General features: G+C 45.9%; 2 protein-coding genes across 2 annotated transcripts in view; one reads left to right on the top strand and one right to left on the bottom strand.

Moving 5' to 3' along the window:
- The window catches only part of ralgapa2 (Ral GTPase activating protein catalytic subunit alpha 2), a gene marked incomplete at its 3' end in the record, with an annotated part of 559582 nt that overhangs the window by 355373 nt on the left and 177397 nt on the right, over window positions 1–26812 (top strand). Inside the window, exons 5-12 of the mRNA XM_080751315.1 lie at window positions 4479–4536; window positions 8651–8694; window positions 10763–10943; window positions 12000–12115; window positions 13056–13194; window positions 22782–22990; window positions 24516–24755; window positions 26105–26296. Of these exons, the coding sequence (XP_080607441.1) occupies window positions 4479–4536; window positions 8651–8694; window positions 10763–10943; window positions 12000–12115; window positions 13056–13194; window positions 22782–22990; window positions 24516–24755; window positions 26105–26296 (1179 nt within the window). The remainder of the gene's footprint in view (window positions 1–4478; window positions 4537–8650; window positions 8695–10762; window positions 10944–11999; window positions 12116–13055; window positions 13195–22781; window positions 22991–24515; window positions 24756–26104; window positions 26297–26812) is intronic.
- On the bottom strand, window positions 15386–16567 carry LOC308305436 (DNA excision repair protein ERCC-8-like; the record flags this gene model as incomplete). Its single annotated transcript, XM_080750234.1, has 1 exon — window positions 15386–16567. One exon carries the CDS (start codon window positions 16565–16567, stop codon window positions 15386–15388), a length of 1182 nt encoding a protein of 393 aa, XP_080606360.1.

The following is a 26812-nucleotide window of genomic DNA, read 5'->3' as shown; positions in this document are numbered from 1 at the left end:
GTAGATCTGCTATTTTTTTAAAGTCGTGAAAATGTGTGCACATTTTTCAATATATATTTTCAAAGCCAAACTTTTGTAACTCAAATCTCGGCTTCTGGGGGGTCCCTGGAACGACATATTTTGAGATGGGGGTCCGCGGCCAAATAAATGTAATTTTGGGGTTCCTTGACGTGAAAAGGTTTGAGAACCGCTGATTTAGAGGAAGGATTTAGAAGTCTGGTCAAAGATCGGGTCAAAGATATTCAAAGACTTTTTCACGATTTTACAAAAATAGCAGATCTACAAGCTCGCAGCTTGTATATCTGCTATTTTTGAATAGTTTTAAAGCACAAAATAATGGGTAAAGTGGTTCAAATCCAGAGTGACACAGATGCATTCCCGGTATAGAGGTATTAATCCTAGTCGGGATCAGTGTGCGAGGTGCGGCGGCGGGCGATACGGCTCGTCACGTCTCCCGGATCAGAGAAAAGGAGTCGCGCAGGACGGACGGACGGACGGACAGTCGTCGTCGTCCTCCCCATAAGTGACGTCTGTCTTCTCCTCTGTGCGCTACTGTCGTCTGAGTGACAGGGATTTAGAACTCGGAGGACAAGCGGGGGGGGGGGGGGGGGGGGGGGGAGTGGTGGGGGCAGGGGTGTCGCCCCCCAAATTCTGGGCCCCGGGTACAAGGATTCACTGCGGAGCCCCCGACTGGGAACGCGCTATTACTATGCATTATTCTGTGCTTTCGCTATTGAAAATAGCAGATATACAAGCTTGCAGCGCGGCACCGAGTGCCGCGCTGCAAGCTTGTATATCTGCTATTTTTGAAAGAAATCGTGAAAATGTGTGCAAGTCTTTGAATGTTTCAAATCCTTCTAAGGTTTTTTGGAAAAAAAACTATGTTTCTATATGTCAGTCGGTGCTCAAACTTTTTCATGTGAAGGACCCCCAAAATGATATGTATTTGGCCACGGACCGCCCATCTCAAAATATTTTGTTCCAGGGACCCTCATAGAAGCGAATTTTCAGTTACAAATGTTTGCTTAAAAATACATGTATTCAAAGATTTGCACACGTTTTCACGACTTTTCAAAAATAGCAGATCTAAAAGCTTGCAGTGCCGTGCTGTGAGCTTGTATATCTGCTATTTGTCAATAGCTAAAGCATAACATAATTAAGGCCCCCTCCACCTTGGGGCCCTAGTAACTCAGTCCCACTTCCCCCCCCCCCCTTGTGACGCCCCTGGTTGGGAGGGGGGGAGGTAGTGTTGACAGATGGAGCACATTGTCACCGCACTCCAAACAGGAGATGAGTTGTGGACCACAGTGGCGCTCCTCTCAGCATAATGTGGTGTGGTTACTCCCTCTTCTCCCAGACCACTAAGCCCAGACACCACCACGCTCCCTCTGGCTTTGGAGACGTGCCCTGCATGTGTGGACCATGGAACCTCTCTCTCTCCCAGTCAGGGGCGTCACAAGGGGGGGGGAAAGTGGGACTGAGTTACTGGGGCCAAGGTGGAGGGGCCCTAGTAACTTTAGCTATTGAAAAATACTGCTATTTTTTGAAAAGTCGTGAAAATGTGTGCAAATCTTTGAATATATGTATTTTTTAAGCGGACATTTGTAACTCAAATTTTGCTTCTGGGGGGGGGGGTCCTTGGAACTAAATATTTTGAGATGGGGGTCCGACGGTCCGTGGCCAAATACATATCATTTTGGGGGTCCTTGACATGAAAAAGTTTGAGCGCCACTGACGTGGAAACAGATTTCTTGCACACATTTTCACAATTTTTCAAAAATAGCAAATCTACAAGCTCGCAGCCGCGCTATGAGCTTGTATATCTGCTATTTTTCAATAGTTAACATTCATGGGGGGCCCGCAGTGAATCCTTGTACCCAGGGCCCAGAATTTGGTGTGACGCCCCTGCTCCCAGTGTCACTGCTTGTTTCCCTCTCTCTCTCTCTCTCTCTCTCTTTCTCGCTCACTGACTCGCTCACACTCTGCAGTCAATTCCCTTCACATCTTTGGCCCGGTGAGGACTTAATCTTCACGGCACTCTCTCTCTCTCTCTCTCCCCCTCTCTCGCACACACAATCTCTCTTTTTCGTGTTTTCTCTGCCTCCATGTTTTCTGTCTCCTATTTCTCTCTCTCCTCTGCGAGGGAGATGAGTGTCCCTTCACGCCACTTGAATCGTCGTAAGATGGCATCGCACACAAAAAAAACTGCCTCATAGATGGTGCTGTTTTTGAGTTGTATAAATGAACCCATTTAGGCCTAGAATTATTGAATGCTTTAACTGTTGAAAAATAGCAGATATACAAGCTCACAGTGCGGCACCGAGTGCCGCGCTGTGAGCTTGTAGATCTGCTATTTTTGAAAAAAATTGTGAAAATGTGTGCACATTTTTCAATATATATTTTTCAAAGCAAACTTTTGTAACTCAAATCTCTGCTTCTGAGGGCGTCCCTGGAACAACATATTTTGAGATGGGGGTCTGCGGCAAATACATGTAATTTTGGGGGTCCTCGACATGAAAAAGTTTGCGACCGAGAACTGATTTAGTGTCCCTTCACGCCGCTGCTTCTGCTGCGGCCGCTGGCCAGAGGACGGTTACTATCCTCTCCTCTTGATAGTCGTCGGGGCTTTGTCGGAGCTTCACACGCGAGTGAGAGCAGACAGAGAGAGCAGGCAGAGCTTGACCTCCCAATTGCAATCATGGAGTCTTATTGGGTCAATGATGAGGGGGTCTGATGAGCCTGCGAGACAAGTGGCGCATCAAACGCTCGCAACGCATTAAAGCCATTCTGAACGGGTACACATTATTGTGTATCATTATTGAATGCTTTAACTATTTAAAAATAGCAGATATACAAGCTCACAGCGCGGCACCGAGTGCCGCGCTGCGAGCTTGTAGATCTGCTATTTTTGAAAAAACGTGAAAATTTGAATTTTGACCCGATTCTATAAGTGTCTTTTGAATCCTCCTAAGATTTTTTGAAAAACCTATGTTTCTATGTCAGCAATCTGGCCAGCCATCGTCAAAGAAAAGGTCCTTTTCACTTAACTGGAGCTCAGTTAGTCTGTTCTTGAGAGACTACTATGTCAGTGGTTCTCAAACCTTGTCATGTGAAGGACCCCCAAAATGATATTTATTTGGCCACGGACCCCCATCTCAAAATATTTAGTTCCAGGGACCCCACCCCCCAGAAGCAACATTTGAGTTACAAACGTTTGCTTTGAAAATACATATATTCAAAGATTTGCACACATTTTCACGACTTTTTCAAAAATAGCAGATCTACAAGCTCGCCGCTATAAGCTTGTATATCTGCTATTTTTCACTGGTTAAAGAATTCAATAATTCTAGGCCTAAATGGGTTAACCATTAACCACACACACACACACAGGCTACTGACCATCCCCTGGCCTAGGCTGTCTCATCAGTCCCAATGCTGGCAGTTAACGTTTGCCCGTCCATCCCTCACTGCTGGTATAATGATAGGCTGCTGAAAGAAAGGTCAGCGCAGCTCTAATTGAGTTGTGAACCGCCGGGTTGGCGAGGTGATGACATTTCTCTGTGGTACGCACACACGCACGCACGCACGCATGCACGCACGCACGCACGCACGCACGCACGCACGCACGCACGCACGCACGCACGCACGCACGCACGCACGCACGCACGTACGCACGCACGCACGCACGCACGTACGCACGCACTCACGCGCACACACATCAGAGGGGAAGAAGAACAACGGTTGTTTTAGCTCGTGGTTCTCAACCTGTGGGTTGAGACCCCCAGGGGGGTCCCCCGGTTGATTAGCTTAATGTGAAACGTTGTTTTCTCACTCAACAGTAAACAAACCAACATACAGTATAAGTGTACAGAGGATATCTGTACATTTCTGAAGTGACAATTTAAGGACTTTTAAGACCCTTTTAATACCTCTAAAATAAAATAAAAATAACATTGGCCATATTGTCAAATGTTAGTGGCCGAAATGATGATGTGAGCTTGGGGGTCTGCTATTTTCGGTACTTGATTGATACCACACTGAACTCATGATCAATCAAGTCAATACTGGTGATGTGGCGTACGGAATGGATGTCCACACACACAGAGAGGGCGATTCTTTCAATGTACGATGCTGCATTCAAGTTCAGGAGAGTTTGGACAAGGCAATTCTCTTAAATGCTGCCTTCAGGTATGGCATGGAAAGAGGGGGCATTTGCATTTCTTTCACCATAGTAAAAACTGCATTCATGGTCTGGAGAGGGCACTTTTTACAGACGGATAAAAGGGCAGGGGCTCAAGCCCCCTTTGATGTCTATGTGTGCACGTGCCTCGTCCCCTTGTTATCCTCCTAACACTCTCCTTGTGTCTCCTATCTTGTGTGACTCTATTATCTTATTATAGTTCATCACTTCTTTGGTTTCTCAGTTTCGTTATTTCTAACCCTATTCTCATTTCTTGGTTTGTTTGTTTTTTGTCCAGAAAATTCTACAACTTCTACCAGAGAAAATCTACAGTCGATGGCAGTTCCACAGTATAGGTACGTATGTACAGTGTACCCCCCCCCCCCCCCCCCCCAACAGCTCCACTGATCCAAGGTACCATTTAGTCTGTCGGGTGGAAACTTCATACATGTATGTCCAAATCTGTTACAATTATCAAGGATTCAAATGAAAAAAGCATCAAAAGTAGCCGCGATCTACAAGCTCAAAACGCGTCGCTTCGCCGCCCCGTTTAGAGCTTGTGGATCTGCTATTTCTGATGTTTTTTTTTGCAATGCTGTTGTCATGTAGTGCAATCATGAAGTAGGACGTTAATTTAGGAAAGAACACAAAAAGTTAAAATGTGGAGATAAGAGCAGGGCAGGAATCTCATGGAGGCCACGAAGGCCGTCGTTGCCCCTCAGTTTGGCCTTGTGCCCCTAAAAACATGGCATGACCTGAGGCCTTAATGCCCCAGCTGACTCTACCACTTTCTCCTCTGTCTCGGTGTAGTCACCAGTGTCTCTTTCTTGTCATGTAGACACCAGTGTCTTTTGTTGAGTCCCCATCTTTAAACCAATCCAGTATCTTTGATTTGTGCAGGGCAAATACTTTTTTGTCCTTCTTCACAGCAGATAGTCTACATATTAATTTAAAATCATCCTTAACCCTTATATTCAATTAATTCTTTCATTGAACTAAAATCTTGTTTTATTTGATGGCCTTCGTGCCCTGGCATTTGGCCTTTGTGCCCTCAAAAAATGGCCTTGCCCCTAAAATGATGAAATTCCAGGCCCAGAGGTTTCTGCCGACAGCAATGATTTGAAGGTTCTTTGTCTCCCCCTCCTGACAGAGAGAGGTAATTGCAGTACATTGTGTTAAAACAAATTAAAACATAAAGCCAATTTTAAAGCCAATTTTAAATACTTCTAAATCTTCCTAACCCAATTTTATTTATTTATTATTTTCAAAAAAATTTAAACAAAATGAATGTTTCTACATACATTTCAACATCTAAAATGACAGTTGCTTCCCCAGATTGAAAGGTATAACAACCTATAGGCTTTCCGGGATCGTTGCATTAATGATACATACTGTACCTATTAAGTCCCGTGTCTTGTGTGTTACTGTAAGTGCAACTACTGCAAGCAAGGCCGAGTCGGTTCCCCTCCATGCAACTTCTGAAATCAAGTGAAGAAAAGCTATCATGCTCAAGCTATCCACAGTTGAGGAGAAAATAATTACTCTGGGAAGGGTGAGAGGCGGGGGGGGGGAGTAAATGAAAATGCAAATGCGTCCTTCATTTGAAATGCAAATTAGTAATCGAATTATGCTGCCGTGGTTTTTGGTCCCACGTGCGCGGAAAGGCCCTCGCAAGAAGCAAATAACCCCAATTATAATCCGTCATGTTTGTCAGCCGTTTTCACAGCAGAAAATCGCCTCCGCCTCAGATTCGGCGTGCACAGGACTGACCCTCCCCTCGGGTCTTGTCTAGGGATGGGATGATATGAAAATGTCATATCACGATTATTGTGACCAAAGAAATCGTGATTTACGATATTATCGCGATAATCAACATCCATTATCCTGGGGCGGAACATTTGCCAAAAAATATCCGATCTACAAGCTCACAACGTGTCGCGTTGCGGTGTGTTGTGAGCTTGTAGATCAGCTATTTTTTGGCAAAGACATTTGATAGAGAGTGAAAAAAAGACTATCAAGTACATATATTATAAGTACCTTTTACCAATTATAGAGGGTTTAAGTGGTACCGGATATGCAGCTCGGCAAATAAAAGGTGAATTGATCCCCCCGGGGAGCCCCCTTGATATGTTCGCCATTCCATCAACCCTTGGTCCCCAAATCAGCACACGCTCAAGGCGGTGTTCAGTTTTTGGACATTAGTGTTTTGAATAAAATTCCATTTCATTTTAGTCATTGGAAATGTTTTACTTTTACTCTAAATCTAGTCGACTAAAATCTATTTTGGCATGCCTAGATGGCGCCTTGTCGAAGCGCCTGATTTGCCTGATTTCGACTACCGAAAATAGCAGATCTACAAGCTCACAACGCGTCTGCGTTGGTCGTAGTTTTAGTCATGATAGCTTAGTTTCTATTTGGTATTTATTTGGATTTTAATTTGTGACAAAATCTGTGAAAAAAGATAGTTAATGAAAGTTTTTCTTCATAGTTTAGTTGTCAAAATGAACACGCACGCACACCAAAGCCGTACTGGACTACGGTGCTCTGAAGCTGGGTTCAAACCTGGATGGTTCGAGCGGCATGATTACATACAAAGTGAATGCAAAGACGAGACGACACGCAAGCGAGCGCGGCGCGAACAATCCGAAAGCGAACGGTCTCCTCCTCGTTGGAAAAATCCAGCTGAAGCGACCTTCGCTTCACCCCCACTCCACCCATCGCGTCCTGACAGCCAATCAGAGTTCATGTCGTCCGGAGACACGGACATGTTTTGAGTGTTTGGAGTTGGGACTTCCTTTTTTCCGGGTGTTTCGCCTTGATTCCAATGGGACATGATATTTTACCAACGTGGACCTGCACGATGCGATAAAAGCGACTAGAATAGAGGAAATAGCTTCAGGTTTTGGACACAGCTTTAGTATAAACTTTCACACCTCAGCTCAAACTTGATGCCTGTAAGCCTGGGTTTCAGCTAAACTCGTGCAGACAACTTTCAGAAAAAACTCCTGTCTGACATATTGACGGCTTCTCCAGCCAGTAAGCATTCCTGAAAGCTTGTCAATGATTCATGACAGATACCCTCATCAGAGGACTCCTAGCAAACGACAATTCCAGACGAGATTATAGACAACAGCCATCATGGTTGAACAGTTCGCTCAGTGGCCCCTTAAAGTAACGACTTGACAGGCTTTTAACCCCAAAACCGAAGAAAATTGATCTTTGCGTCCACCTCTGCCTGCCCATTTCCAATCTCTTCTCTCGGAAGAAGAGTCGGGGAATCCATTTATTTGTCCTTCATTTAAGAAGCACAGAACATCATTGATTCAACCTGATGAGAGCGGAGCAAGAGCCCCCCCCCCCCCCCCCCTCTCACACACACGCACGCACGCGCACACAGACACACACGCACGCATACGTTACACCCAAGGCATTTAGCAATCAGAGCAATGTCTCATTTGATTACGGCCAACTAAACTAAACACGGCCGGGCTTCGCAGCCGCACGTCGCTGCCGATTGATTTCCATTTTTATCAGGCCAACAAACGAGCAGCCGTTGTTTCCGATCCGCTTGTCCACAGTGTTGATTTCGTCGACTAAAAACTATGACGAAAAATGTTTGTTGACTGCGTTGTTTTCATTGTCAAAAACTAAATCAAAACTAAATAAACCACTAGCGAGGGACTAGTGCTGAAGAGAGTCATTTTATATTTGGTTGCTCTCAGGCGTTGCGTGCTGAAAATAGCAGATCTACAAGCTCACAACACGTCGCGCTGCGACGCGTTGTGAGCTTGTAGATCGGCTATTTTCAGCACACAACCAAGTGTAAAATCAGTCATTACGATGCCATCAAGGCCTGCCAAAATACATTTTAGTTGACTAAATCAACTGTAGATTTAGTGAGTGCATCTCGCCACTCCGACATGTCTCCTTTCCGACATGTCTCCATTCCGACACTAACCCTATCTCTAACCCTAAACCGAACCCCCATGGGAGTGTCGCCTCGACAATTAGAAGTCAATTTCGGAGTGGCGACATGTCGGAATGGAGAGAGCCTCCCAGATTTAGTCACCTAAAATCTTATGATATTTAGTCGACTAAAATTAGACTAAAATTAAAGCTTTTCAGGTGACTAAAACATGACTAAAACTAAATTACATTTTATTAAAAAGACTATGACTAAAACTAAATCAAAATCTGCTGTCAAAAACAACACTGCTCGTCCGTCTTGGCTGCCCACTCTTCGCGGCGTCTGTCCGTCAAGGTCGACAGACATACCTCAGTGGAGATGACGAGCGTACAATCTGCCTTGGTGTCCACTTAACAGCAGGTGGAGGGCAGCGCGTCATGGATGTACTGTCAGGGTTTGTAAAGAAAGTCTTTGACAATGAATCACTTCTTTCTTCTCCATCTGTCTCTCTCTCTCTCTCTCTCTCTCTCTCTCTCTCTCTCTCTCTCTCTCTCTCCCTCCAGGTTCTATTCTGAAAAAGGTTTTGCACACTGGCAACTCATTCAAGGTGAGAGCTGTTTCACTTCCTCCACACACAAAGGAACGTGTCCTTTCCTTTGTGCAGCTAAAGTACCAGTCAGACGCCCTCAGACATGCACGCACGCACGCACGCACGCACGCACGCACGCACGCACACACACACACACACACACACACACACACACACACACACACACACACACACACACACACACACACACACACACACTAGGGTATTCACGAATAGTGATTTTTAGTATTTGAATTATTCGACCTCAAAGTATTCGAATATTCGACAGGACTGGCCAAACTGGCAAATATTAAGTAAGCAAGAGGCTAACATTGTGAAAATAGCCGATCTACATGCTCACAACGCCTCGTGTTGTGAGGCGTTGTGAGCATGTAGATCTGCTATTTTCACAATATTTATCTGCGGAACTTATTCACATTAAATGTAATACCTACAATTCCAAGTGCTTGTCAGGGTGGGGGTCCCCAGTTCAAATACGTTTATTTTGGGGGTCACGGCCTAAAAAGGTTTGAGAAGCCCTGGTATAGAGCATTAACAAATTCATCCACCAGGGGCATTGACAACTCATTCTTATGACTTCCTATCTAGCCAAGCTTTATATACTATAGATTTTTTAAAGAGAAAACAATAAAAAAATAAAAATATGCGAATATTCGACTTCAGTGAACAACGTCGAATAGTGACTTTGATATTCGAATATTTGAATATTCGGTGAATGCCCTAACACACACACACACACACACACACACACACACACACACACACACACACACACACACACACACACACACACACACACACACACACACACACCATCACGAGTCTCAGAATGCCTCCTCTCAGTGGTCCTTTTCGTGCTAAGAACCCCCATGTTTGGCCGCGGACCCCCCATCTGAATATATTTGGTGCCGGGGACTCCCAGAAGAGAATATTTGTGTTAAAAAAAACTAAATTATAAAAAAATGTTCCAAACACTTTTGATATTTTTTTAATATCTTTTTAAGAAACCATATAAATGGGTAAAGTGGTTAAATGATTGCGACGCTATATGAACACATTTTGCTGGGGACCCCCTGGAAGCCTCCCAAGGACCCTTTTTAAACATTAACATTAAATTATGATTAAAATCTTAGTGTTTTGGGGCGCCCGCTGGCCTACTGGTCCAGGCGCATACCACATAGGCATTGATGTCTGACGGCGTAGCCGGTTCGATTCCCGATCCGGACAACCTTTGCCGCATGTCACTCCCTGTCTCTCCCCCCATTTCCTGTCAGTCTACTGTCCTATCAATAAAGGCATAAAAGCCCCAAAAAAAATCTTAAAAAAAAAAGAGAAACGTCTTAACTCACTTAGCGCCGAGCGAGCCAGATTTCAATATGAATCTGCGCTTATAACGCCAGGAAATAGCTATATTGAATCCCCAAAATCACATTACATAAACAGGTACACGTGCCTGCGGATGCCACAAGATGACCACTAGAGTGAGCCATAGCTCATAGACTTTCCATGGTCCCATGTTAAGTCAGAATAAAAAACAAGGTTCATGACATAACAGGATGGTACAATGACATGCTCTCCATTGACATTCAATGGACAGGCCGCGGGCCGCCATTTGAGCTCAATACTGCTCAATTCGTGCTTGATCGTCTCAAACCACCATTGGTATGGGCATCGGAACGTATATAGATGCCACACAGAAAGTTTCCGAATCAAAATCCGACCTAGTGAAGCTACGTGAGGGTCGGATGGTTTGCATTGAGCCTAGCGGCTAACAGAGGCCTACGTAAACAGGAAGCTATGGCTTAAAGGTGACGTCATAATCGTATCCTTTTTTTTCCACGGTTTTCATCTGTATGCTAGTCGAAGGTAAGCTAACCGTTCCGCTCCGTCTATCAACCCAAATTAAAAGCTTAAACAATGCTTTTATATAAAAGTCGCTCCGAGTCGCTCGGCACTAAACGCCATCATTAGTTAGTCGCCCCGAAAGTCGCTCGGCGCTAAGTGAGTTAAAAAGAATAATAATAATAGTATTTTAATCAGTGCTCTCTCCTTGTGGTGTGTGCAGATCCGCTGTGAGGGGATCCGTCTCTTCCTGCTGTGGCTCCAGGCATTGAGAGACAACTGTGCGGAGGAGCAGTTCCTCATCTTCGCCTGCCTGGTGCCAGGCTTCCCTGCCGTGCCCTCCTCCAGAGGACCCTGCACCCTGGACACCATCATCTACAACCCCTTCTCCAACCCTCCTGATGGTGAGACATTTACATACTGTACTGTATACACAACATCATATATAGTAGTACATACTGTACACCATCATCTATAACCCCTTCTCCAACCCTCCTGATGGTGAGCACTTATACTATACATCAGGGGTCTTCAACGTTTTCAGGCCAAGGACCCCTTAGCCGAGAGAGAGAGATGAAGCAAGGACCCCCAGATTCCATATAGTTTCATCATTTGACAACACAATCATCAGTGTGTTTTTGATTCATGTCAATTTGTGTTATCAGAACCACTTGAACCGTCAATACTTAATGAACTTGACCTTTCACTCTGTACTTAATTAGTTTGCTCTTTTTCCCCTATACACCAAACCTCTTTCCCGAAAATAGCCGATCTACAAGCTCACAACGCCTCGCAGCGCGAGGCGTTGTGAGCTTGTAGATCTGCTATTTTTGGCTAAAGTTCTCCGAATATGGACGTTAGGGTTCAAGTGGTTAATACACACTAGGGATGGGACGATATGAAAATGTCATATCACGATTATTGTGACCAGAGATATTTAAGATATTTTCGCGATAATTAAAATATCCCCAACATACATTATCCTGGGGAACATTTGCCAAAAAATAACAGATCTACAAGCTCACAACGGGTTGTGAGCTTGTAGATCGGCAATGTTTTGGCAAAGAAATTTGGCAGAGAGTGAATTGTGTTATTTCCAGGTCCGTTTTCCCAATGAGGGTTTAAATGGTACCAGATATGAAGCTCGGCACATAAAAGGTTCACTGGCCTAGCGGTCCAGGCACATACTGTAGCACACAGGCTCTAATGCCTGACATTGTGCCGCGTCTGTTTCCTGTCTACCTCTAGTGTTCTATCAATAAAGGCACAAAAACGCGGCACTTGTCTTGTCTTGTTTTGAGTTGCATTTCGAGCTTGTAGATCTGCTACTTTTGATGTTTTTGTGTGACGCTGTAGTATGATTAAGTAGGGCATTAATTTAACAAAGTTAAAATATGCAGATAAGAGGTTTCTGCTCGACAGCAACGATATATGTTTGTGTCCCGACCTCCTCTGAGCAGCCAAGGTGGTTCCTGAAGAGATCACCCCCCTGGTGCCCGCCGTGGTGGGGGAGAAGGTGGCAGACGACCAGACCTGCTACATCCTCCAGACCATGCTCAGGTTCATGGTCATCCAGGTAAACCCCCACACAAAAGCACAGTTAATCACTTGAACTTGACTGTTCCCATTCTGAGCATTTTGTAATAATATATAAAGATTTGATTAAATTAGACAATCTACAAGCATTTCGGCGTGCGTTGTGATCTTGTATATCTGCTGTTTGCAAGGATAGACCCCTGGGGGATCTGTAGTTCAAGTGGTTGATCAGGGTTCTTCTGGTGATGACAAACCCAGGGGAGGCAGTCCATTTGAACCAGGGGTGTAAAGTAACTGAGTACTACAAAACATAAAATCCTGTATCTTTTAAAACAACTGGATCTCTCCTCCACTAGACCCTCCCTAACGTTTTAGTCTAGTTTTTATTCATATATGAAATCATAACTTAGTTTTTATTTAGTTTTCGTCGGTGAGAAAAAAAGGTAGTCGAAGAACATTTTCCATCATAGTTTTAGACGACGTCATGAATAGGGCTGTCACGATATGACATTTTACATGACGATTAATTGTCACTCAAATAATTGCGATTAACGATTTAGTTGTGTATTTTTCGTTGACAATTACATTTCTGTTTGGCTTTTAGGCTTTGAAGTTGCACATGGCAGATATGACACGTAACCTAAATATACAAAGAAGTGACTGACATATTTGACACCTTTATTATACTTGAAAAAGTGGAAATAGCCGATCTACAAGCTCACAACAAGCTCTCTACAAGCTCACAGTGCATCACATCGTGACGCGTTGTGAGCTTGTAGATCTGCCATTTCCACTATTTTTTAAAATGTTTGAAAATATATGAACATTTTTCAACATGAAAACGATTATGACGATTATGACAAAAAAATTGTGATTATGTAAAATAATAATAATAATTGTGATTATGTCATAATTGTGAGAGGCATAGTCATGTACTCTGTCACCTTCATGGTGTTGTGTTTTTGTTTGTGTCTCACAAGGCGTCCAGTCTGGAATGGAAGAACAAGGAGAACCAGGACTCTGGCTTCAGGTTCCTCTTCAGTCTGTTCAAGAAGTACTACCTTCCACACCTCTTCCCATCCTTCACCAAGCTCACCAACCTCTACAAGCCTTTATTAGGTAAAGCAGACTGTGTGTGTGTGTGTGTGTGTGTGTGTGTGTGTGTGTGTGTGTCTCTGTGTGTGTGTGTGTGTGTGTGTGTGTGTGTGTGTGTGTGTGTGTGCGTGTGCGTGTACGCGTGCGTGTGTTAGGGATGGGACCATATGAAAATTTCATATCACGATTATTGTGACAAAAGAAAACACGATTTATGGTATTATCGCGATAATCAAAATCCATTAGCCTTGGGCGGAACTTTTGCCAAAAAAATTGCAGATCTAGCTTGTAGATCGGCTATTTTCTGGCAAAGACATTTGATAGAGAGTGAAAAAAAGACTGTATCAAGTACGTATATTATAAGTACGTTTTACCAATTCTAGAGGGAAAAGTGGTACCGGATATGCAGCTCAACTAAAGATGAATTGAACCCAGTGACGGAGGATGATATCACGATAAATGAAATCTCCACGATACGATTATCGTGAGTGTTTTTTATCACGATATACGATAGTATCGCTTATCGTCCCATCCCTAGTGTGTGTGTGTGTGTGTGTGAGTAATGTGTCGTTCATGAGTGATTCATAAGAACGAATCACAAGAATGAATCATGAACAATTCCTTCATTTCCTTAAACTGTTACGTTCACGCTCTCGTTCATACGTGCAACATGACATTTAGGCCTAACCTATAGAATAGGGCTAAATCAGAAATCAGCCTACAAAACAAATAATTGCTACATACTGTACATGTACTGTAAGCCCCTCCCAAACAGCAAAATGTGTTCCCGGCCTGAATGGGTTAAAACGCTCCTGCGATTATGTTTTTCACGGGACGATCGCGCTATGAACGGTTGGCGTGAACGAATCGTTTGAACGGACCGTGGATGTGAACAAAATGATTCGTTCATTGAAATGAACGGGATTTCCCATCGCTTTGTGTGTGTGTGTGTGTGGAGGAGGCGTTGTTTCCTTTATCCATGATGGTTGTCTGTTGTGTCTGACAAGTTAAAGTATGTCAACTGTATTGTATGTAACAATGTTCTGCCGTCTAGGCACTTTGTAACTTTTGCGTTTTCCTATTGTGTGACTGCACTGGTAGGCAGCGTTGATGTCCTTTCTACGTGGCATTCTTGTACTTCTGTTTGTATGGACAAGTATTTCACATGTGTGTTGGTGTTCATTACGTAAAGACTGTAAGTTTGTTGGTGTTTGCTTGCTTTGCTGGAATGCTGTATGTAACATTACCACGGCCAGGGGTGTATTTGAACCTGAGAGTTGTCCGTTGATTGAGGTCTGGATTCTCTGGAATCTTTAGATGTGTTCTCTGAAGCACGTCTAACTGTGTTTGTTCAAAATATGACTGCTATTGAAAGGTTCATATTGGACCCGGCTTGTTCTTTTGTCACGGTTGCCAGTTAGTGTCCTGACTGCTGCAGACCATACTTAATAACTGCTACTGTACTGTAACCAAGTGACCGTACTATTGTAAGTACTTAAATAGCGCTAAAAGTCGCAAGGCAAAAAGCTTAAGCAACAGCACCCTCTTTGCCAACAGCAAAAGTAGCAGATCGACAAGCTCAAAACATGTTGCTTCGCGCCGTGTTTCGAGCTTGTAGATCTGCTACTTTTGATACTTTTGTCTGACACTGTAGTACAGGAGTGTCCAAATGCGGCCCGATTACACATTTTATTCGGCCCGCGGCTTCATTCCTATACTGTAGGCCTACTATAAACGGCCCACCAGCACCGTCAAACAAGAATATTTTATATTATAATTTGTCAGGATTCCTTGTTCCCGGTTGTCTCATTCTGAAGGGGTCACCTTGCACGTCTGGTTACATTTGGTAATGTGAAATAAGGCAGAGTTATTTGTGTATTGTTCAGAGCACACACCAGACAACAGACCGTTGATATTAAATATTGATGATGGTAGTTAAATAAAATATTGTAATTGCGACACATATGTACAGTATGTGACTTTGTTATGGTCCGACCCAAAGTCGGCCCTTGGGTGTTTTAATATTTTCTAATGTGGCCCCCTTTGAAAAATGGGTGGACACCCCTGCTGTAGTACAATAACTTACTTACTGTACTTACTACTTACTGATGAGTACGATTAAGTAATAAGGCATTAATTTACAAAAAAAAACACAAGCAGTTAGACTATGGTGATAGGAGGTTTTTGCCCGACAGCAGCGATAGGGAAAACGACACTAGTCTTCGTCGCTGCTCCACGAGTCTTTAAAGGCAGGGTTCACTTCCACTTCCGTGTCTGGGCCGCGGAGGACCGGGACCCAGGCCAATATGTTACAGTCTCGACCTCCGCTGTACAGCTCCTGGCGGTCGGGGTGGAATTGGCAGCAGTCGACGTGGCCGTAATGCCCTCTCAGCGTAGTGACCAGCTGGCCCGTGTGGACGCCGTACACCGCCACCGAGCTGCCGCACGGCACAAACGCGAACTCTGTGCCGCCGCCGCCACCGGACACCGCAAACTTAAACCCCTTTCGTCTCCCGTTGGACACTTGGCCGTAGTTCACTGCCACGCTCTCTCCCGTGGCGCTGTCCCACAGCCGCATACGGTCGTCCGTTCCCGTGGAGAGGAGGAAGAGGCCGTCATCGCTGAAACACAGGCCGTTCGCTCTGCCGCCGTGGGCCGACGCGTTCGCCGCCGCCGCCGTCGTAGAGGCCACTTTGGATTTGTCGCCGCAGTGCCGGTCTAGCGCGAACAGGCTGCCGGCCGCCCGCCGGACGTCCCATACCCTCACCCCGCCGTCTGCGCTGGCGGTGGCCAGGATGTGCTCGCGCCTGGGCGACCAGCGCACGGAGAGGACCTCGTCCCTGTGACCTTGGAGAACGTGAACGTGAGAGCCCGACGTCAGGTCGCACAGTTGTACCTTGGGGTCTTTGGTGCCGACCGCGACGAGGCTGTGCTTAGTGGCGACGGGAGACATGTGATGACAGAAGACGTTTCCATCAAACTGGTAGACCTCAGCCGGCTTCAGCGTCTCCGTGTCCCACACCTTCATGGTCTTGTCGGAGGAGCTGGAGACGAACATGCCCGTGTCGTGAGGGTACCACTGGACCGTCTCCACGCTGGACCCGTGGACGTGCCTGCTGGACCTGCCTACGGTGCAGACGGCCTGGCAGGTGTACTGAGGCGTCACGTCGTGGTTCTCCAGATCGTAGACGACTATCACGCCGTCCGCTCCTCCGGACAGCATGTATCTGCCTTCTGTCCTTTCGATGTCGATGGTGTTGACGCCGCTGCCGTGGATCCTTTGCACGTCTCTGCCGGCGTTCAGCTCCAGGCTGAGAATCCTTCGAGTCGATTCTGCATGTTTCAGACGTAAGGGGTCGTCTAGTCCAGCCTGTCTTCCCGAGAGAAGACCCAGCATTATGTCTGCCTGCCTGAAACTGTGAATGTTTGGTTTTAGTCCCCAAGTCTTGGGTTTGATCGGTGGGTGTCGACATCTAATTAATGCACAAAGCACCTTGTAGGACTGACGTCCTTGTGTGAGGACACCCGAAATGCAGATGATATCTTCTATCAATACAGCTCAAGAGGACTTTCTGCTCATCCATCTGTCATGGAGTCCTGTTTTGTGCGCTGCTTCCTATATTGGTTCAGTGGCACACACGTCTTGCAAAACCCGACCAATCCGTGTGGCCGATGGGTTGGGTTGGCCAATTAGGGAAACTGAAGCTTGTTGAATCTCCCTAGGCCATGGCTACACAGAGCTGGATTTTTCATATATCCCGGTTTTTCAGATATCCACATAGAAAAATATCTAGGTCCACACGGAGCTGGATATTTCATATATCCCGTTTTTTCAGATATCCACATAGAAAAATATCTAGGTCCACATGACAAAGATATCTAGGTTTAACAAGCACACACACAGTAAAGTCTTCAGAGATATCCGGGTTCCCTGTCTACACGGATCCAGTGAATCGGATATTTTTCAATCTCTCCACTTATTTATCCGGTTTAAAAAATATCCAGCTTTGCAGCCGAAATATCCAGCTTCATGTGGCTGCAAGCCCCAACAGCACAAAAACATTTCTAGCTTCAGAAATATCCAGCTCCGTGTAGCCATGGCCCAATACTAGAGGTTTGCGCCCACTTCGCCCTTTTTCTAGTAACCTGACCAATCATGGAAATTGGCCCACTTATAGTCTGGTCAAAGTGTCATGTGAAGCCACCAATCCTCAAGCTTATCAGACATATGCCCGTTTGTGATCTGGTGGCATAGGGGCGGCCCCTCTCATGGCACAATCACTGTGTTATTTCAAGGGTTTTCCAATCCAGGCACAGACGTCCCGCGAGGTTTGACCAATCCGCAAATCCATCATGTTGTTGGCTGACATCACGATCAAGTCACCGTGCATCAGTTGTATCTTTATATGCAGCCCCCGAGTCTATGACGTCAGGCTTGGATGTTTCAGTTAGCCCCATATATGGAGGGGGGCCGCAGTTCAAATATGATTATGATCAGCCTGGAAAGGTTGAGAACGACCTATACGAACCTAATGTATATCCCTGTATGGGAGCAGGGGCGTCACAGGGGGGGGGGGGGGGGGGGGGGGACTGAGTTATTTTATACTTCAGCTATTGAAAAATAGCAGATATACAAGCTCACAGTGCGAGCTCGTAGATCTGCTATTTTTGAAAAGTCGTGAAAATGTGTGCAAATCTTTGAATATATGTACTTTTTAAGCGAACATTTGTAACTCACATTTTGCTTCTGGGGGGTCCCTGGAACTAAATATTTTGAGATGGGGGGTCCGTGGCCAAATACATATACTTTTTGGGGTCCTTCACCTGAAAATATTTGAGCACCACTGACATAGAAACATAGGTTTTTCAAAAAAGAAATATTCAAAACATAGGTTCTTCACAAAAAAAAAGAAAAAATCCATTTTCACGATTTCTCAAAAATAGCAGATTTACAAGCTCACAACGTGGCGAGTGCAGCGCTGCGAGCTTGTAGATCTGCTATTTTTCAATAGTTAAAGCACAAAATGTGAGTGAATCGTTGTACCCAGGGCCCAGAATTTGGTGTGACACCCCTGTATGGGAGCCATGCCTTTGTTTCTGCTTCTGATTCTCTCTGTCTCTCTGTCTGTCTCTCTCTCTTCAGACCTTCCCCATCACAGACCTAAACCCCTGTACGTCTCTCTCTCTCTTCAGACCTTCCTCATCACAGACCTAAACCCTTGTACGTCCCTCTCTCTTCAGACCTTCCTCATCACAGACCTAAACCCCTGTACGTCTCTCTCTCTCTTCAGACCTTCCTCATCACAGACCTAAACCCTTGTACGTCCCTCTCTCTTCAGACCTTCCTCATCACAGACCTAAACCCTTGTACGTCCCTCTCTCTCTCCAGACCTTCCTCATCACAGACCTAAACCCTTGTACGTCCCTCTCTCTTCAGACCTTCCTCATCACAGACCTAAACCCTTGTACGTCCCTCTCTCTCCAGACCTTCCTCATCACAGACCTAAACCCTTGTACATCTCTCTCTCTCTTCAGACCTTCCTCATCACAGACCTAAACCCTTGTACGTCCCTCTCTCTTCAGACCTTCCTCATCACAGACCTAAACCCTTGTACGTCCCTCTCTCTTCAGACCTTCCTCATCACAGACCTAAACCCTTGTACGTCTCTCTCTCTTCAGACCTTCCTCATCACAGACCTAAACCCTTGTACGTCTCTCTCTCTTCAGACCTTCCTCATCACAGACCTAAACCCTTGTACGTCTCTCTCTCTTCAGACCTTCCTCATCACAGACCTAAACCCTTGTACGTCTCTCTCTCTCTTCAGACCTTCCTCATCACAGACCTAAACCCTTGTACGTCCCTCTCTCTTCAGACCTTCCTCATCACAGACCTAAACCCTTGTACGTCTCTCTCTCTTCAGACCTTCCTCATCACAGACCTAAACCCTTGTACGTCTCTCTCTCTCTTCAGACCTTCCTCATCACAGACCTAAACCCTTGTACGTCCCTCTCTCTTCAGACCTTCCTCATCACAGACCTAAACCCTTGTACGTCCCTCTCTCTTCAGACCTTCCTCATCACAGACCTAAACCCTTGTACGTCCCTCTCTCTCCAGACCTTCCTCATCACAGACCTAAACCCTTGTACGTCCCTCTCTCTCCAGACCTTCCTCATCACAGACCTAAACCCTTGTACGTCTCTCTCTCTCCAGACCTTCCTCATCACAGACCTAAACCCTTGTACGTCCCTCTCTCTCCAGACCTTCCTCATCACAGACCTAAACCCTTGTACGTCCCTCTCTCTTCAGACCTTCCTCATCACAGACCTAAACCCTTGTACGTCCCTCTCTCTCCAGACCTTCCTCATCACAGACCTAAACCCTTGTACGTCTCTCTCTCTCCAGACCTTCCTCATCACAGACCTAAACCCTTGTACGTCCCTCTCTCTCTTCAGACCTTCCTCATCACAGACCTAAACCCTTGTACGTCTCTCTCTCTCTTCAGACCTTCCTCATCACAGACCTAAACCCTTGTACGTCTCTCTCTCTCTTCAGACCTTCCTCATCACAGACCTAAACCCTTGTACGTCTCTCTCTCTTCAGACCTTCCTCATCACAGACCTAAACCCTTGTACGTCTCTCTCTCTCCAGACCTTCCTCATCACAGACCTAAACCCTTGTACGTCTCTCTCTCTTCAGACCTTCCTCATCACAGACCTAAACCCTTGTACGTCTCTCTCTCTTCAGACCTTCCTCATCACAGACCTAAACCCTTGTACGTCCCTCTCTCTTCAGATCTTCCTCATCACAGACCTAAACCCTTGTACGTCCCTCTCTCTCTTCAGACCTTCCTCATCACAGACCTAAACCCTTGTACGTCCCTCTCTCTCTTCAGACCTTCCTCATCACAGACCTAAACCCTTGTACGTCCCTCTCTCTCCAGACCTTCCTCATCACAGACCTAAACCCTTGTACGTCTCTCTCTCTTCAGACCTTCCTCATCACAGACCTAAACCCTTGTACGTCCCTCTCTCTTCAGACCTTCCTCATCACAGACCTAAACCCTTGTACGTCCCTCTCTCTTCAGACCTTCCTCATCACAGACCTAAACCCTTGTACGTCTCTCTCTCTTCAGACCTTCCTCATCACAGACCTAAACCCTTGTACGTCTCTCTCTCTCCAGACCTTCCTCATCACAGACCTAAACCCTTGTACGTCTCTCTCTCTCCAGACCTTCCTCATCACAGACCTAAACCCTTGTACGTCCCTCTCTCTTCAGACCTTCCTCATCACAGACCTAAACCCTTGTACGTCCCTCTCTCTCCAGACCTTCCTCATCACAGACCTAAACCCTTGTACGTCCCTCTCTCTTCAGACCTTCCTCATCACAGACCTAAACCCTTGTACGTCCCTCTCTCTCTTCAGACCTTCCTCATCACAGACCTAAACCCTTGTACGTCCCTCTCTCTCTCCAGACCTTCCTCATCACAGACCTAAACCCTTGTACGTCCCTCTCTCTCCAGACCTTCCTCATCACAGACCTAAACCCTTGTACGTCCCTCTCTCTTCAGACCTTCCTCATCACAGACCTAAACCCTTGTACGTCCCTCTCTCTCTTCAGACCTTCCTCATCACAGACCTAAACCCTTGTACGTCCCTCTCTCTCTCCAGACCTTCCTCATCACAGACCTAAACCCTTGTACGTCCCTCTCTCTCCAGACCTTCCTCATCACAGACCTAAACCCTTGTACGTCCCTCTCTCTCTTCAGACCTTCCTCATCACAGACCTAAACCCTTGTACGTCCCTCTCTCTCCAGACCTTCCTCATCACAGACCTAAACCCTTGTACGTCTCTCTCTCTCCAGACCTTCCTCATCACAGACCTAAACCCTTGTACGTCTCTCTCTCTCCAGACCTTCCTCATCACAGACCTAAACCCTTGTACGTCTCTCTCTCTTCAGACCTTCCTCATCACAGACCTAAACCCTTGTACGTCTCTCTCTCTCCAGACCTTCCTCATCACAGACCTAAACCCTTGTACGTCTCTCTCTCTCCAGACCTTCCTCATCACAGACCTAAACCCTTGTACGTCTCTCTCTCTCCAGACCTTCCTCATCACAGACCTAAACCCTTGTACGTCCCTCTCTCTCCAGACCTTCCTCATCACAGACCTAAACCCTTGTACGTCCCTCTCTCTCTTCAGACCTTCCTCATCACAGACCTAAACCCTTGTACGTCCCTCTCTCTCTTCAGACCTTCCTCATCACAGACCTAAACCCTTGTACGTCCCTCTCTCTCTTCAGACCTTCCTCATCACAGACCTAAACCCTTGTACGTCCCTCTCTCTCTTCAGACCTTCCTCATCACAGACCTAAACCCTTGTACGTCCCTCTCTCTCCAGACCTTCCTCATCACAGACCTAAACCCTTGTACGTCTCTCTCTCTCCAGACCTTCCTCATCACAGACCTAAACCCTTGTACGTCCCTCTCTCTCCAGACCTTCCTCATCACAGACCTAAACCCTTGTACGTCCCTCTCTCTTCAGACCTTCCTCATCACAGACCTAAACCCTTGTACGTCCCTCTCTCTCCAGACCTTCCTCATCACAGACCTAAACCCTTGTACGTCTCTCTCTCTCTCCAGACCTTCCTCATCACAGACCTAAACCCTTGTACGTCCCTCTCTCTTCAGACCTTCCTCATCACAGACCTAAACCCTTGTACGTCCCTCTCTCTCTCCAGACCTTCCTCATCACAGACCTAAACCCTTGTACGTCCCTCTCTCTTCAGACCTTCCTCATCACAGACCTAAACCCTTGTACGTCTCTCTCTCTCTCCAGACCTTCCTCATCACAGACCTAAACCCTTGTACGTCTCTCTCTCTCCAGACCTTCCTCATCACAGACCTAAACCCTTGTACGTCTCTCTCTCTCCAGACCTTCCTCATCACAGACCTAAACCCTTGTACGTCCCTCTCTCTTCAGACCTTCCTCATCACAGACCTAAACCCTTGTACGTCCCTCTCTCTTCAGACCTTCCTCATCACAGACCTAAACCCCTGTACGTCCCTCTCTCTTCAGACCTTCCTCATCACAGACCTAAACCCCTGTACGTCCCTCTCTCTTCAGACCTTCCTCATCACAGACCTAAACCCTTGTACGTCTCTCTCTCTCCAGACCTTCCTCATCACAGACCTAAACCCTTGTACGTCCCTCTCTCTTCAGACCTTCCTCATCACAGACCTAAACCCTTGTACGTCCCTCTCTCTTCAGACCTTCCTCATCACAGACCTAAACCCTTGTACGTCCCTCTCTCTCTTCAGACCTTCCTCATCACAGACCTAAACCCTTGTACGTCCCTCTCTCTCTCCAGACCTTCCTCATCACAGACCTAAACCCTTGTACGTCTCTCTCTCTCCAGACCTTCCTCATCACAGACCTAAACCCTTGTACGTCTCTCTCTCTCCAGACCTTCCTCATCACAGACCTAAACCCTTGTACGTCTCTCTCTCTTCAGACCTTCCTCATCACAGACCTAAACCCTTGTACGTCCCTCTCTCTCTCCAGACCTTCCTCATCACAGACCTAAACCCTTGTACGTCTCTCTCTCTCCAGACCTTCCTCATCACAGACCTAAACCCTTGTACGTCCCGGTGACGAGGAACAATGAGAGCACGTTCTGCACCAGGGACCAGTACCTGGCTCCCCGCGTGGCCTTCATCACCTGGCTGGTCACCTTCTTCCTGGAGAAGAAGTATGTCAGCGCCGCCTCCCTGGCGCCCGGCACAAAGAACGGCACAGAGGTCCTTCCTAAACTTATCCAGGTGAGTGAGGTCCTTCCATAGACTGTATAAAAGATATGGACAAAGCAAAGCCATTGTTTCCATGCAGCGCAAATGACACAATATGGGTCCTTGGCATGGGTGTTTCCATCATAGATTGTAAAGACACCAGTGGATGCTATTGGCTGCCAACGGTCACGTGCAACCGCAGAGATACATGGGAGAATGTGGTCGGAGCCTCCCGAAATACAGCACACGAAGAAGAACACAGCCGGCTGGTATTAGTTTAGTCGGCCACGCCCCCCGCAACTTTATCATCAATTTTAACATAAATGGACCTTATTTTCACAAAACGTATATAATCATGATTGAAAGGCAATTTTTAACTAGCGATAGGAACCATAAAGTATTTATGAAAATGTTAATTAAGGTTAGAAAACGAAAGGGGAAAATGAATGGGGTCCAATGGAGAACAATTCTTTTTGCGATCGGCCGGGGGGGAAATCAGCGCAACTAGCGGCCAACCATAGGAAGTTTTAGTTCCGTATTGGAGTCATTTTAAATCGGCGGAACTATGCCCCTGGGTCCTTCCTAAACTCATCCAGGTGAGGTCAAGGCTTCAGTTATTAGGACCGCCGAGGTCCAGTGGTGTAAAGTAAATGGTAAATGGCATTTAAATGGTAAATGGCATTTATATAGCGCTTTATAATTGTGCATTACATTCACCCATTCACGCACACATTCATACACCGATGGCGGTGGAAACCATGCAAGGCACCAACCAGCTTACCGGGAGCAATTAGGGCTTCAGAGTCTTGCTCAAGGACTCTTCGACAATAACTCAGAGGGAGCCCGTATTCGAACTGGGAACCCTTTCGGAAACCCTTCGTGCTCTAATAATGGTTTCTCTACCCCTGAGCTATGCCGCCCCCTAATAACTAAGGACATTTACGTAAGGAACATGCCAGAGTTATATATGTAGGTGAAGTACAACATATTATTTGGGTCTCTAAAGAGGGCAGGAAGGCCATCAAATAAAACAAGATTTTAGTCCATTGAAAGAATAAATTGAATTTAAGGGTTAAGATTTAAAATGTTATACGTAGACTATATGCTCTGAAATAAATACATTGGTATTTACAATCTGATCCATGCTCAGCCCTGCACCAATCAAAGACACTGGATTGTTTTAAAATGGGGACTCCACAAAAGACACTGGTGTCTACATGCCATTTTTTGGAGGGGCACTAGGCCAAACTGAGGGGCAACGACGGCCATGGGCTTCATGGCCTCCCTGAAATTCCTGCCTTGGTCACATCTGCCATGTGCAACTTCAAAGCCTAAAGGCCAAACAGAAATGTCAACGACAAAAACACAATTAAATCGTTAATCGCAATTATGCGAGTGATAATATTGTCATGTAAATTGCCATAATCGTGACAGCCCTACCTGTGTGTGTGTGTGTGTGTGTGTGTGTGCGTGTGTGTGTGTGTGCGTGCGTGTGTGTGCGTGTGTGCCTGCGTGTGTGCGTGCGTGCGTGTGTGTGCGTGTGTGTGCGTGCGTGCAGACTGTCACTGCAGGCAGCAGCAGTCAGGAGAAAGGCTCGTCGGAGGCCAGCGAGGCCAACGGGCCGACAGGAGAGCCCGGTCAGAACCACTCCAACAGCAGCACGCTGTCTGACCGCCGGCCCAGCGACTCCTCCCTCTGCAGCATCGAGGAGGAGCACCGCTGCGTCTACGACATGGTCCACTCCATCCTGCTGTCCACACGAGACAACGTCAACTTTGTTAACGAGGTCTTCCACCAGGTCAGCACCCCCCCCCCCCCCCCCTTTTTTTTCTTTCTTTTCTGCCTTTGTATTTGATGTTATGCTTTTGAAACTGATATTATCCTAGATAAAGTATGTTCTATCCGTCTGTCTTTCAATGTTATATGAGATACTTAAAGTGTGGTTCCTGTGGAAATAAGCCTCGGCTTTCTAGGATCTCCTTTTAGTTGACCTTGTACCAGTGATTTGTACTGTCATGAAACTGTACTTTTTTCTATTGCAAACTTCTAATAAATTCTTCAGTCAATCAATCAATCAGCACACCTGCATATTGTCGCTGTCGGGTGGAAACCCTGTATGTCCGACACCGTTCGTTTTGTATTTATCGTTTTAAAAATGAACTAAACTTGTGAAAATAGCCGATCTACAAGCACACAACGCCTTTGTATTTATCTTTTTGAAAATGAACTAAACTTGTGAAAACAGCCGATCTACAAGCACACAACGCCTTTGTATTTATCTTTTTGAAAATGAACTAAACTTGTGAAAATAGCCGATCTACAAGCACACAACGCCTTTGTATTTATCTTTTTGAAAATGAACTAAACTTGTGAAAACAGCCAATCTACAAGCACACAACGCCTCGCGCCCGCGAGGCGTTGTGTGCTCGTAGATCGGCTGTTTTCACTGCTTTTGTGCGACGGCCTTGTCTGATGAAGCAGGGCTTTGCTTTGCGAAAAAAAATTACAAATTTGAAACTTGGAGATACGAGGTTTCTGCCCGACAGTGACGATATTCTTTATTCATAAAGGGATCCCTGGCTAATATGTCAAATATGCCTTAATACGTTATAATTGTCCTCTTTAACTACAATGTAAAATTAAAAACACCTTAAATATTGATTTTTTTCTGGAAATAGCTAATCTTTCACTCAATAGGCAAAATGCCTGTCGCAAGTTGGTGATGTCATAAAACCATGTGTGGTCTATCCCTATGGAATTTATGGCATGAATGTGGAAATAAAATCAAACGTAATACTTCCTATGGTTAATATGAGCATCAAGTCTTTTTTCTTTTTGCACATGCATGCCATACATTTAGCAGATCTACAAGCTCACAGCGCGGCACCGAGTGCCGCACTGCGAGCTGCTATTTTTCAATAGTTAAAGCACAAAATAATGCATGATGATGTGTTCCCAGTCTAAATGGGTTAAACCCCCTCCCCCTATGAAGAACATTCATGGGGGGCCCGCAGTGAATCCTTGTACCCAGGGCCCAGAATTTGGTGCGACACCCCTGAGGCTAGCGACCCACAAATTGGTCCCGACCCAGGGTTTGGGAACGACTGCTCTGACGCACTCTCACAAATACGCATTCCCCCCCTCCAGGCCTTCCTGCTGCCTTCCTGCGAGGCGTCTGCCACCCGGAAGGTGATCAAGGTGTACAGGAAGTGGATCCTGCAGGACAAGCCGGCCTTCATGTCAGAGCCCGACAAGAGCAGCCAGGAGGAGGAGGAGGAGGTGGTGGTCATAGGTCAACCCCTGCTGAACCCCACCGAGACCGACAGCACGCACGCACAGGTGACCCCACACAGACACACACACACACACACACACACACACACACACACACACACACACACACACACACTTATTTAGGCATTTAGTAGACGCTCCTTAATCCAGGGTGAGTCGCAGCAAGCAAAGGCAAGCACGAGGTAATAAATCAAATGCATGTAAATCGTAATCTAGGATCATCAGTCTAAAGAATATAATATACCGTAGCTTGGGGTCTTCGTTAGCCGCGACTGAAGAGAAAAACTCAAATTCCCACAATGCAGCGGGAGATCCGATTTTTCCAGAAGATTTTCCATACAGGCCATTGAGGCCAATATTATGAAATTCGCAAAAATGGATTTATCTCCTAATCTAACTCCAGACCACGTTCTTGTTTAATTTTTGGTTGTTGTTTAGTTACACATTTAGGCTACTTTTCCTAGATTCATTTCATAGTTTTCAGGCTACTTTTCCAAGACTAATTTCATAGTTTTCAGGCTACTTTTCCAAGACTAATTTCATAGTTTTCAGGCTACTTTT

This window comes from Nannobrachium achirus (assembly GCF_963921795.1).
Source record: "Nannobrachium achirus genome assembly, chromosome: 20".
Taxonomy (NCBI): Eukaryota; Metazoa; Chordata; class Actinopteri; order Myctophiformes; family Myctophidae; genus Nannobrachium; species Nannobrachium achirus.
Note: the sequence above shows the minus strand (reverse complement) of the source record. Positions and strands in the feature narration are given on the sequence as shown.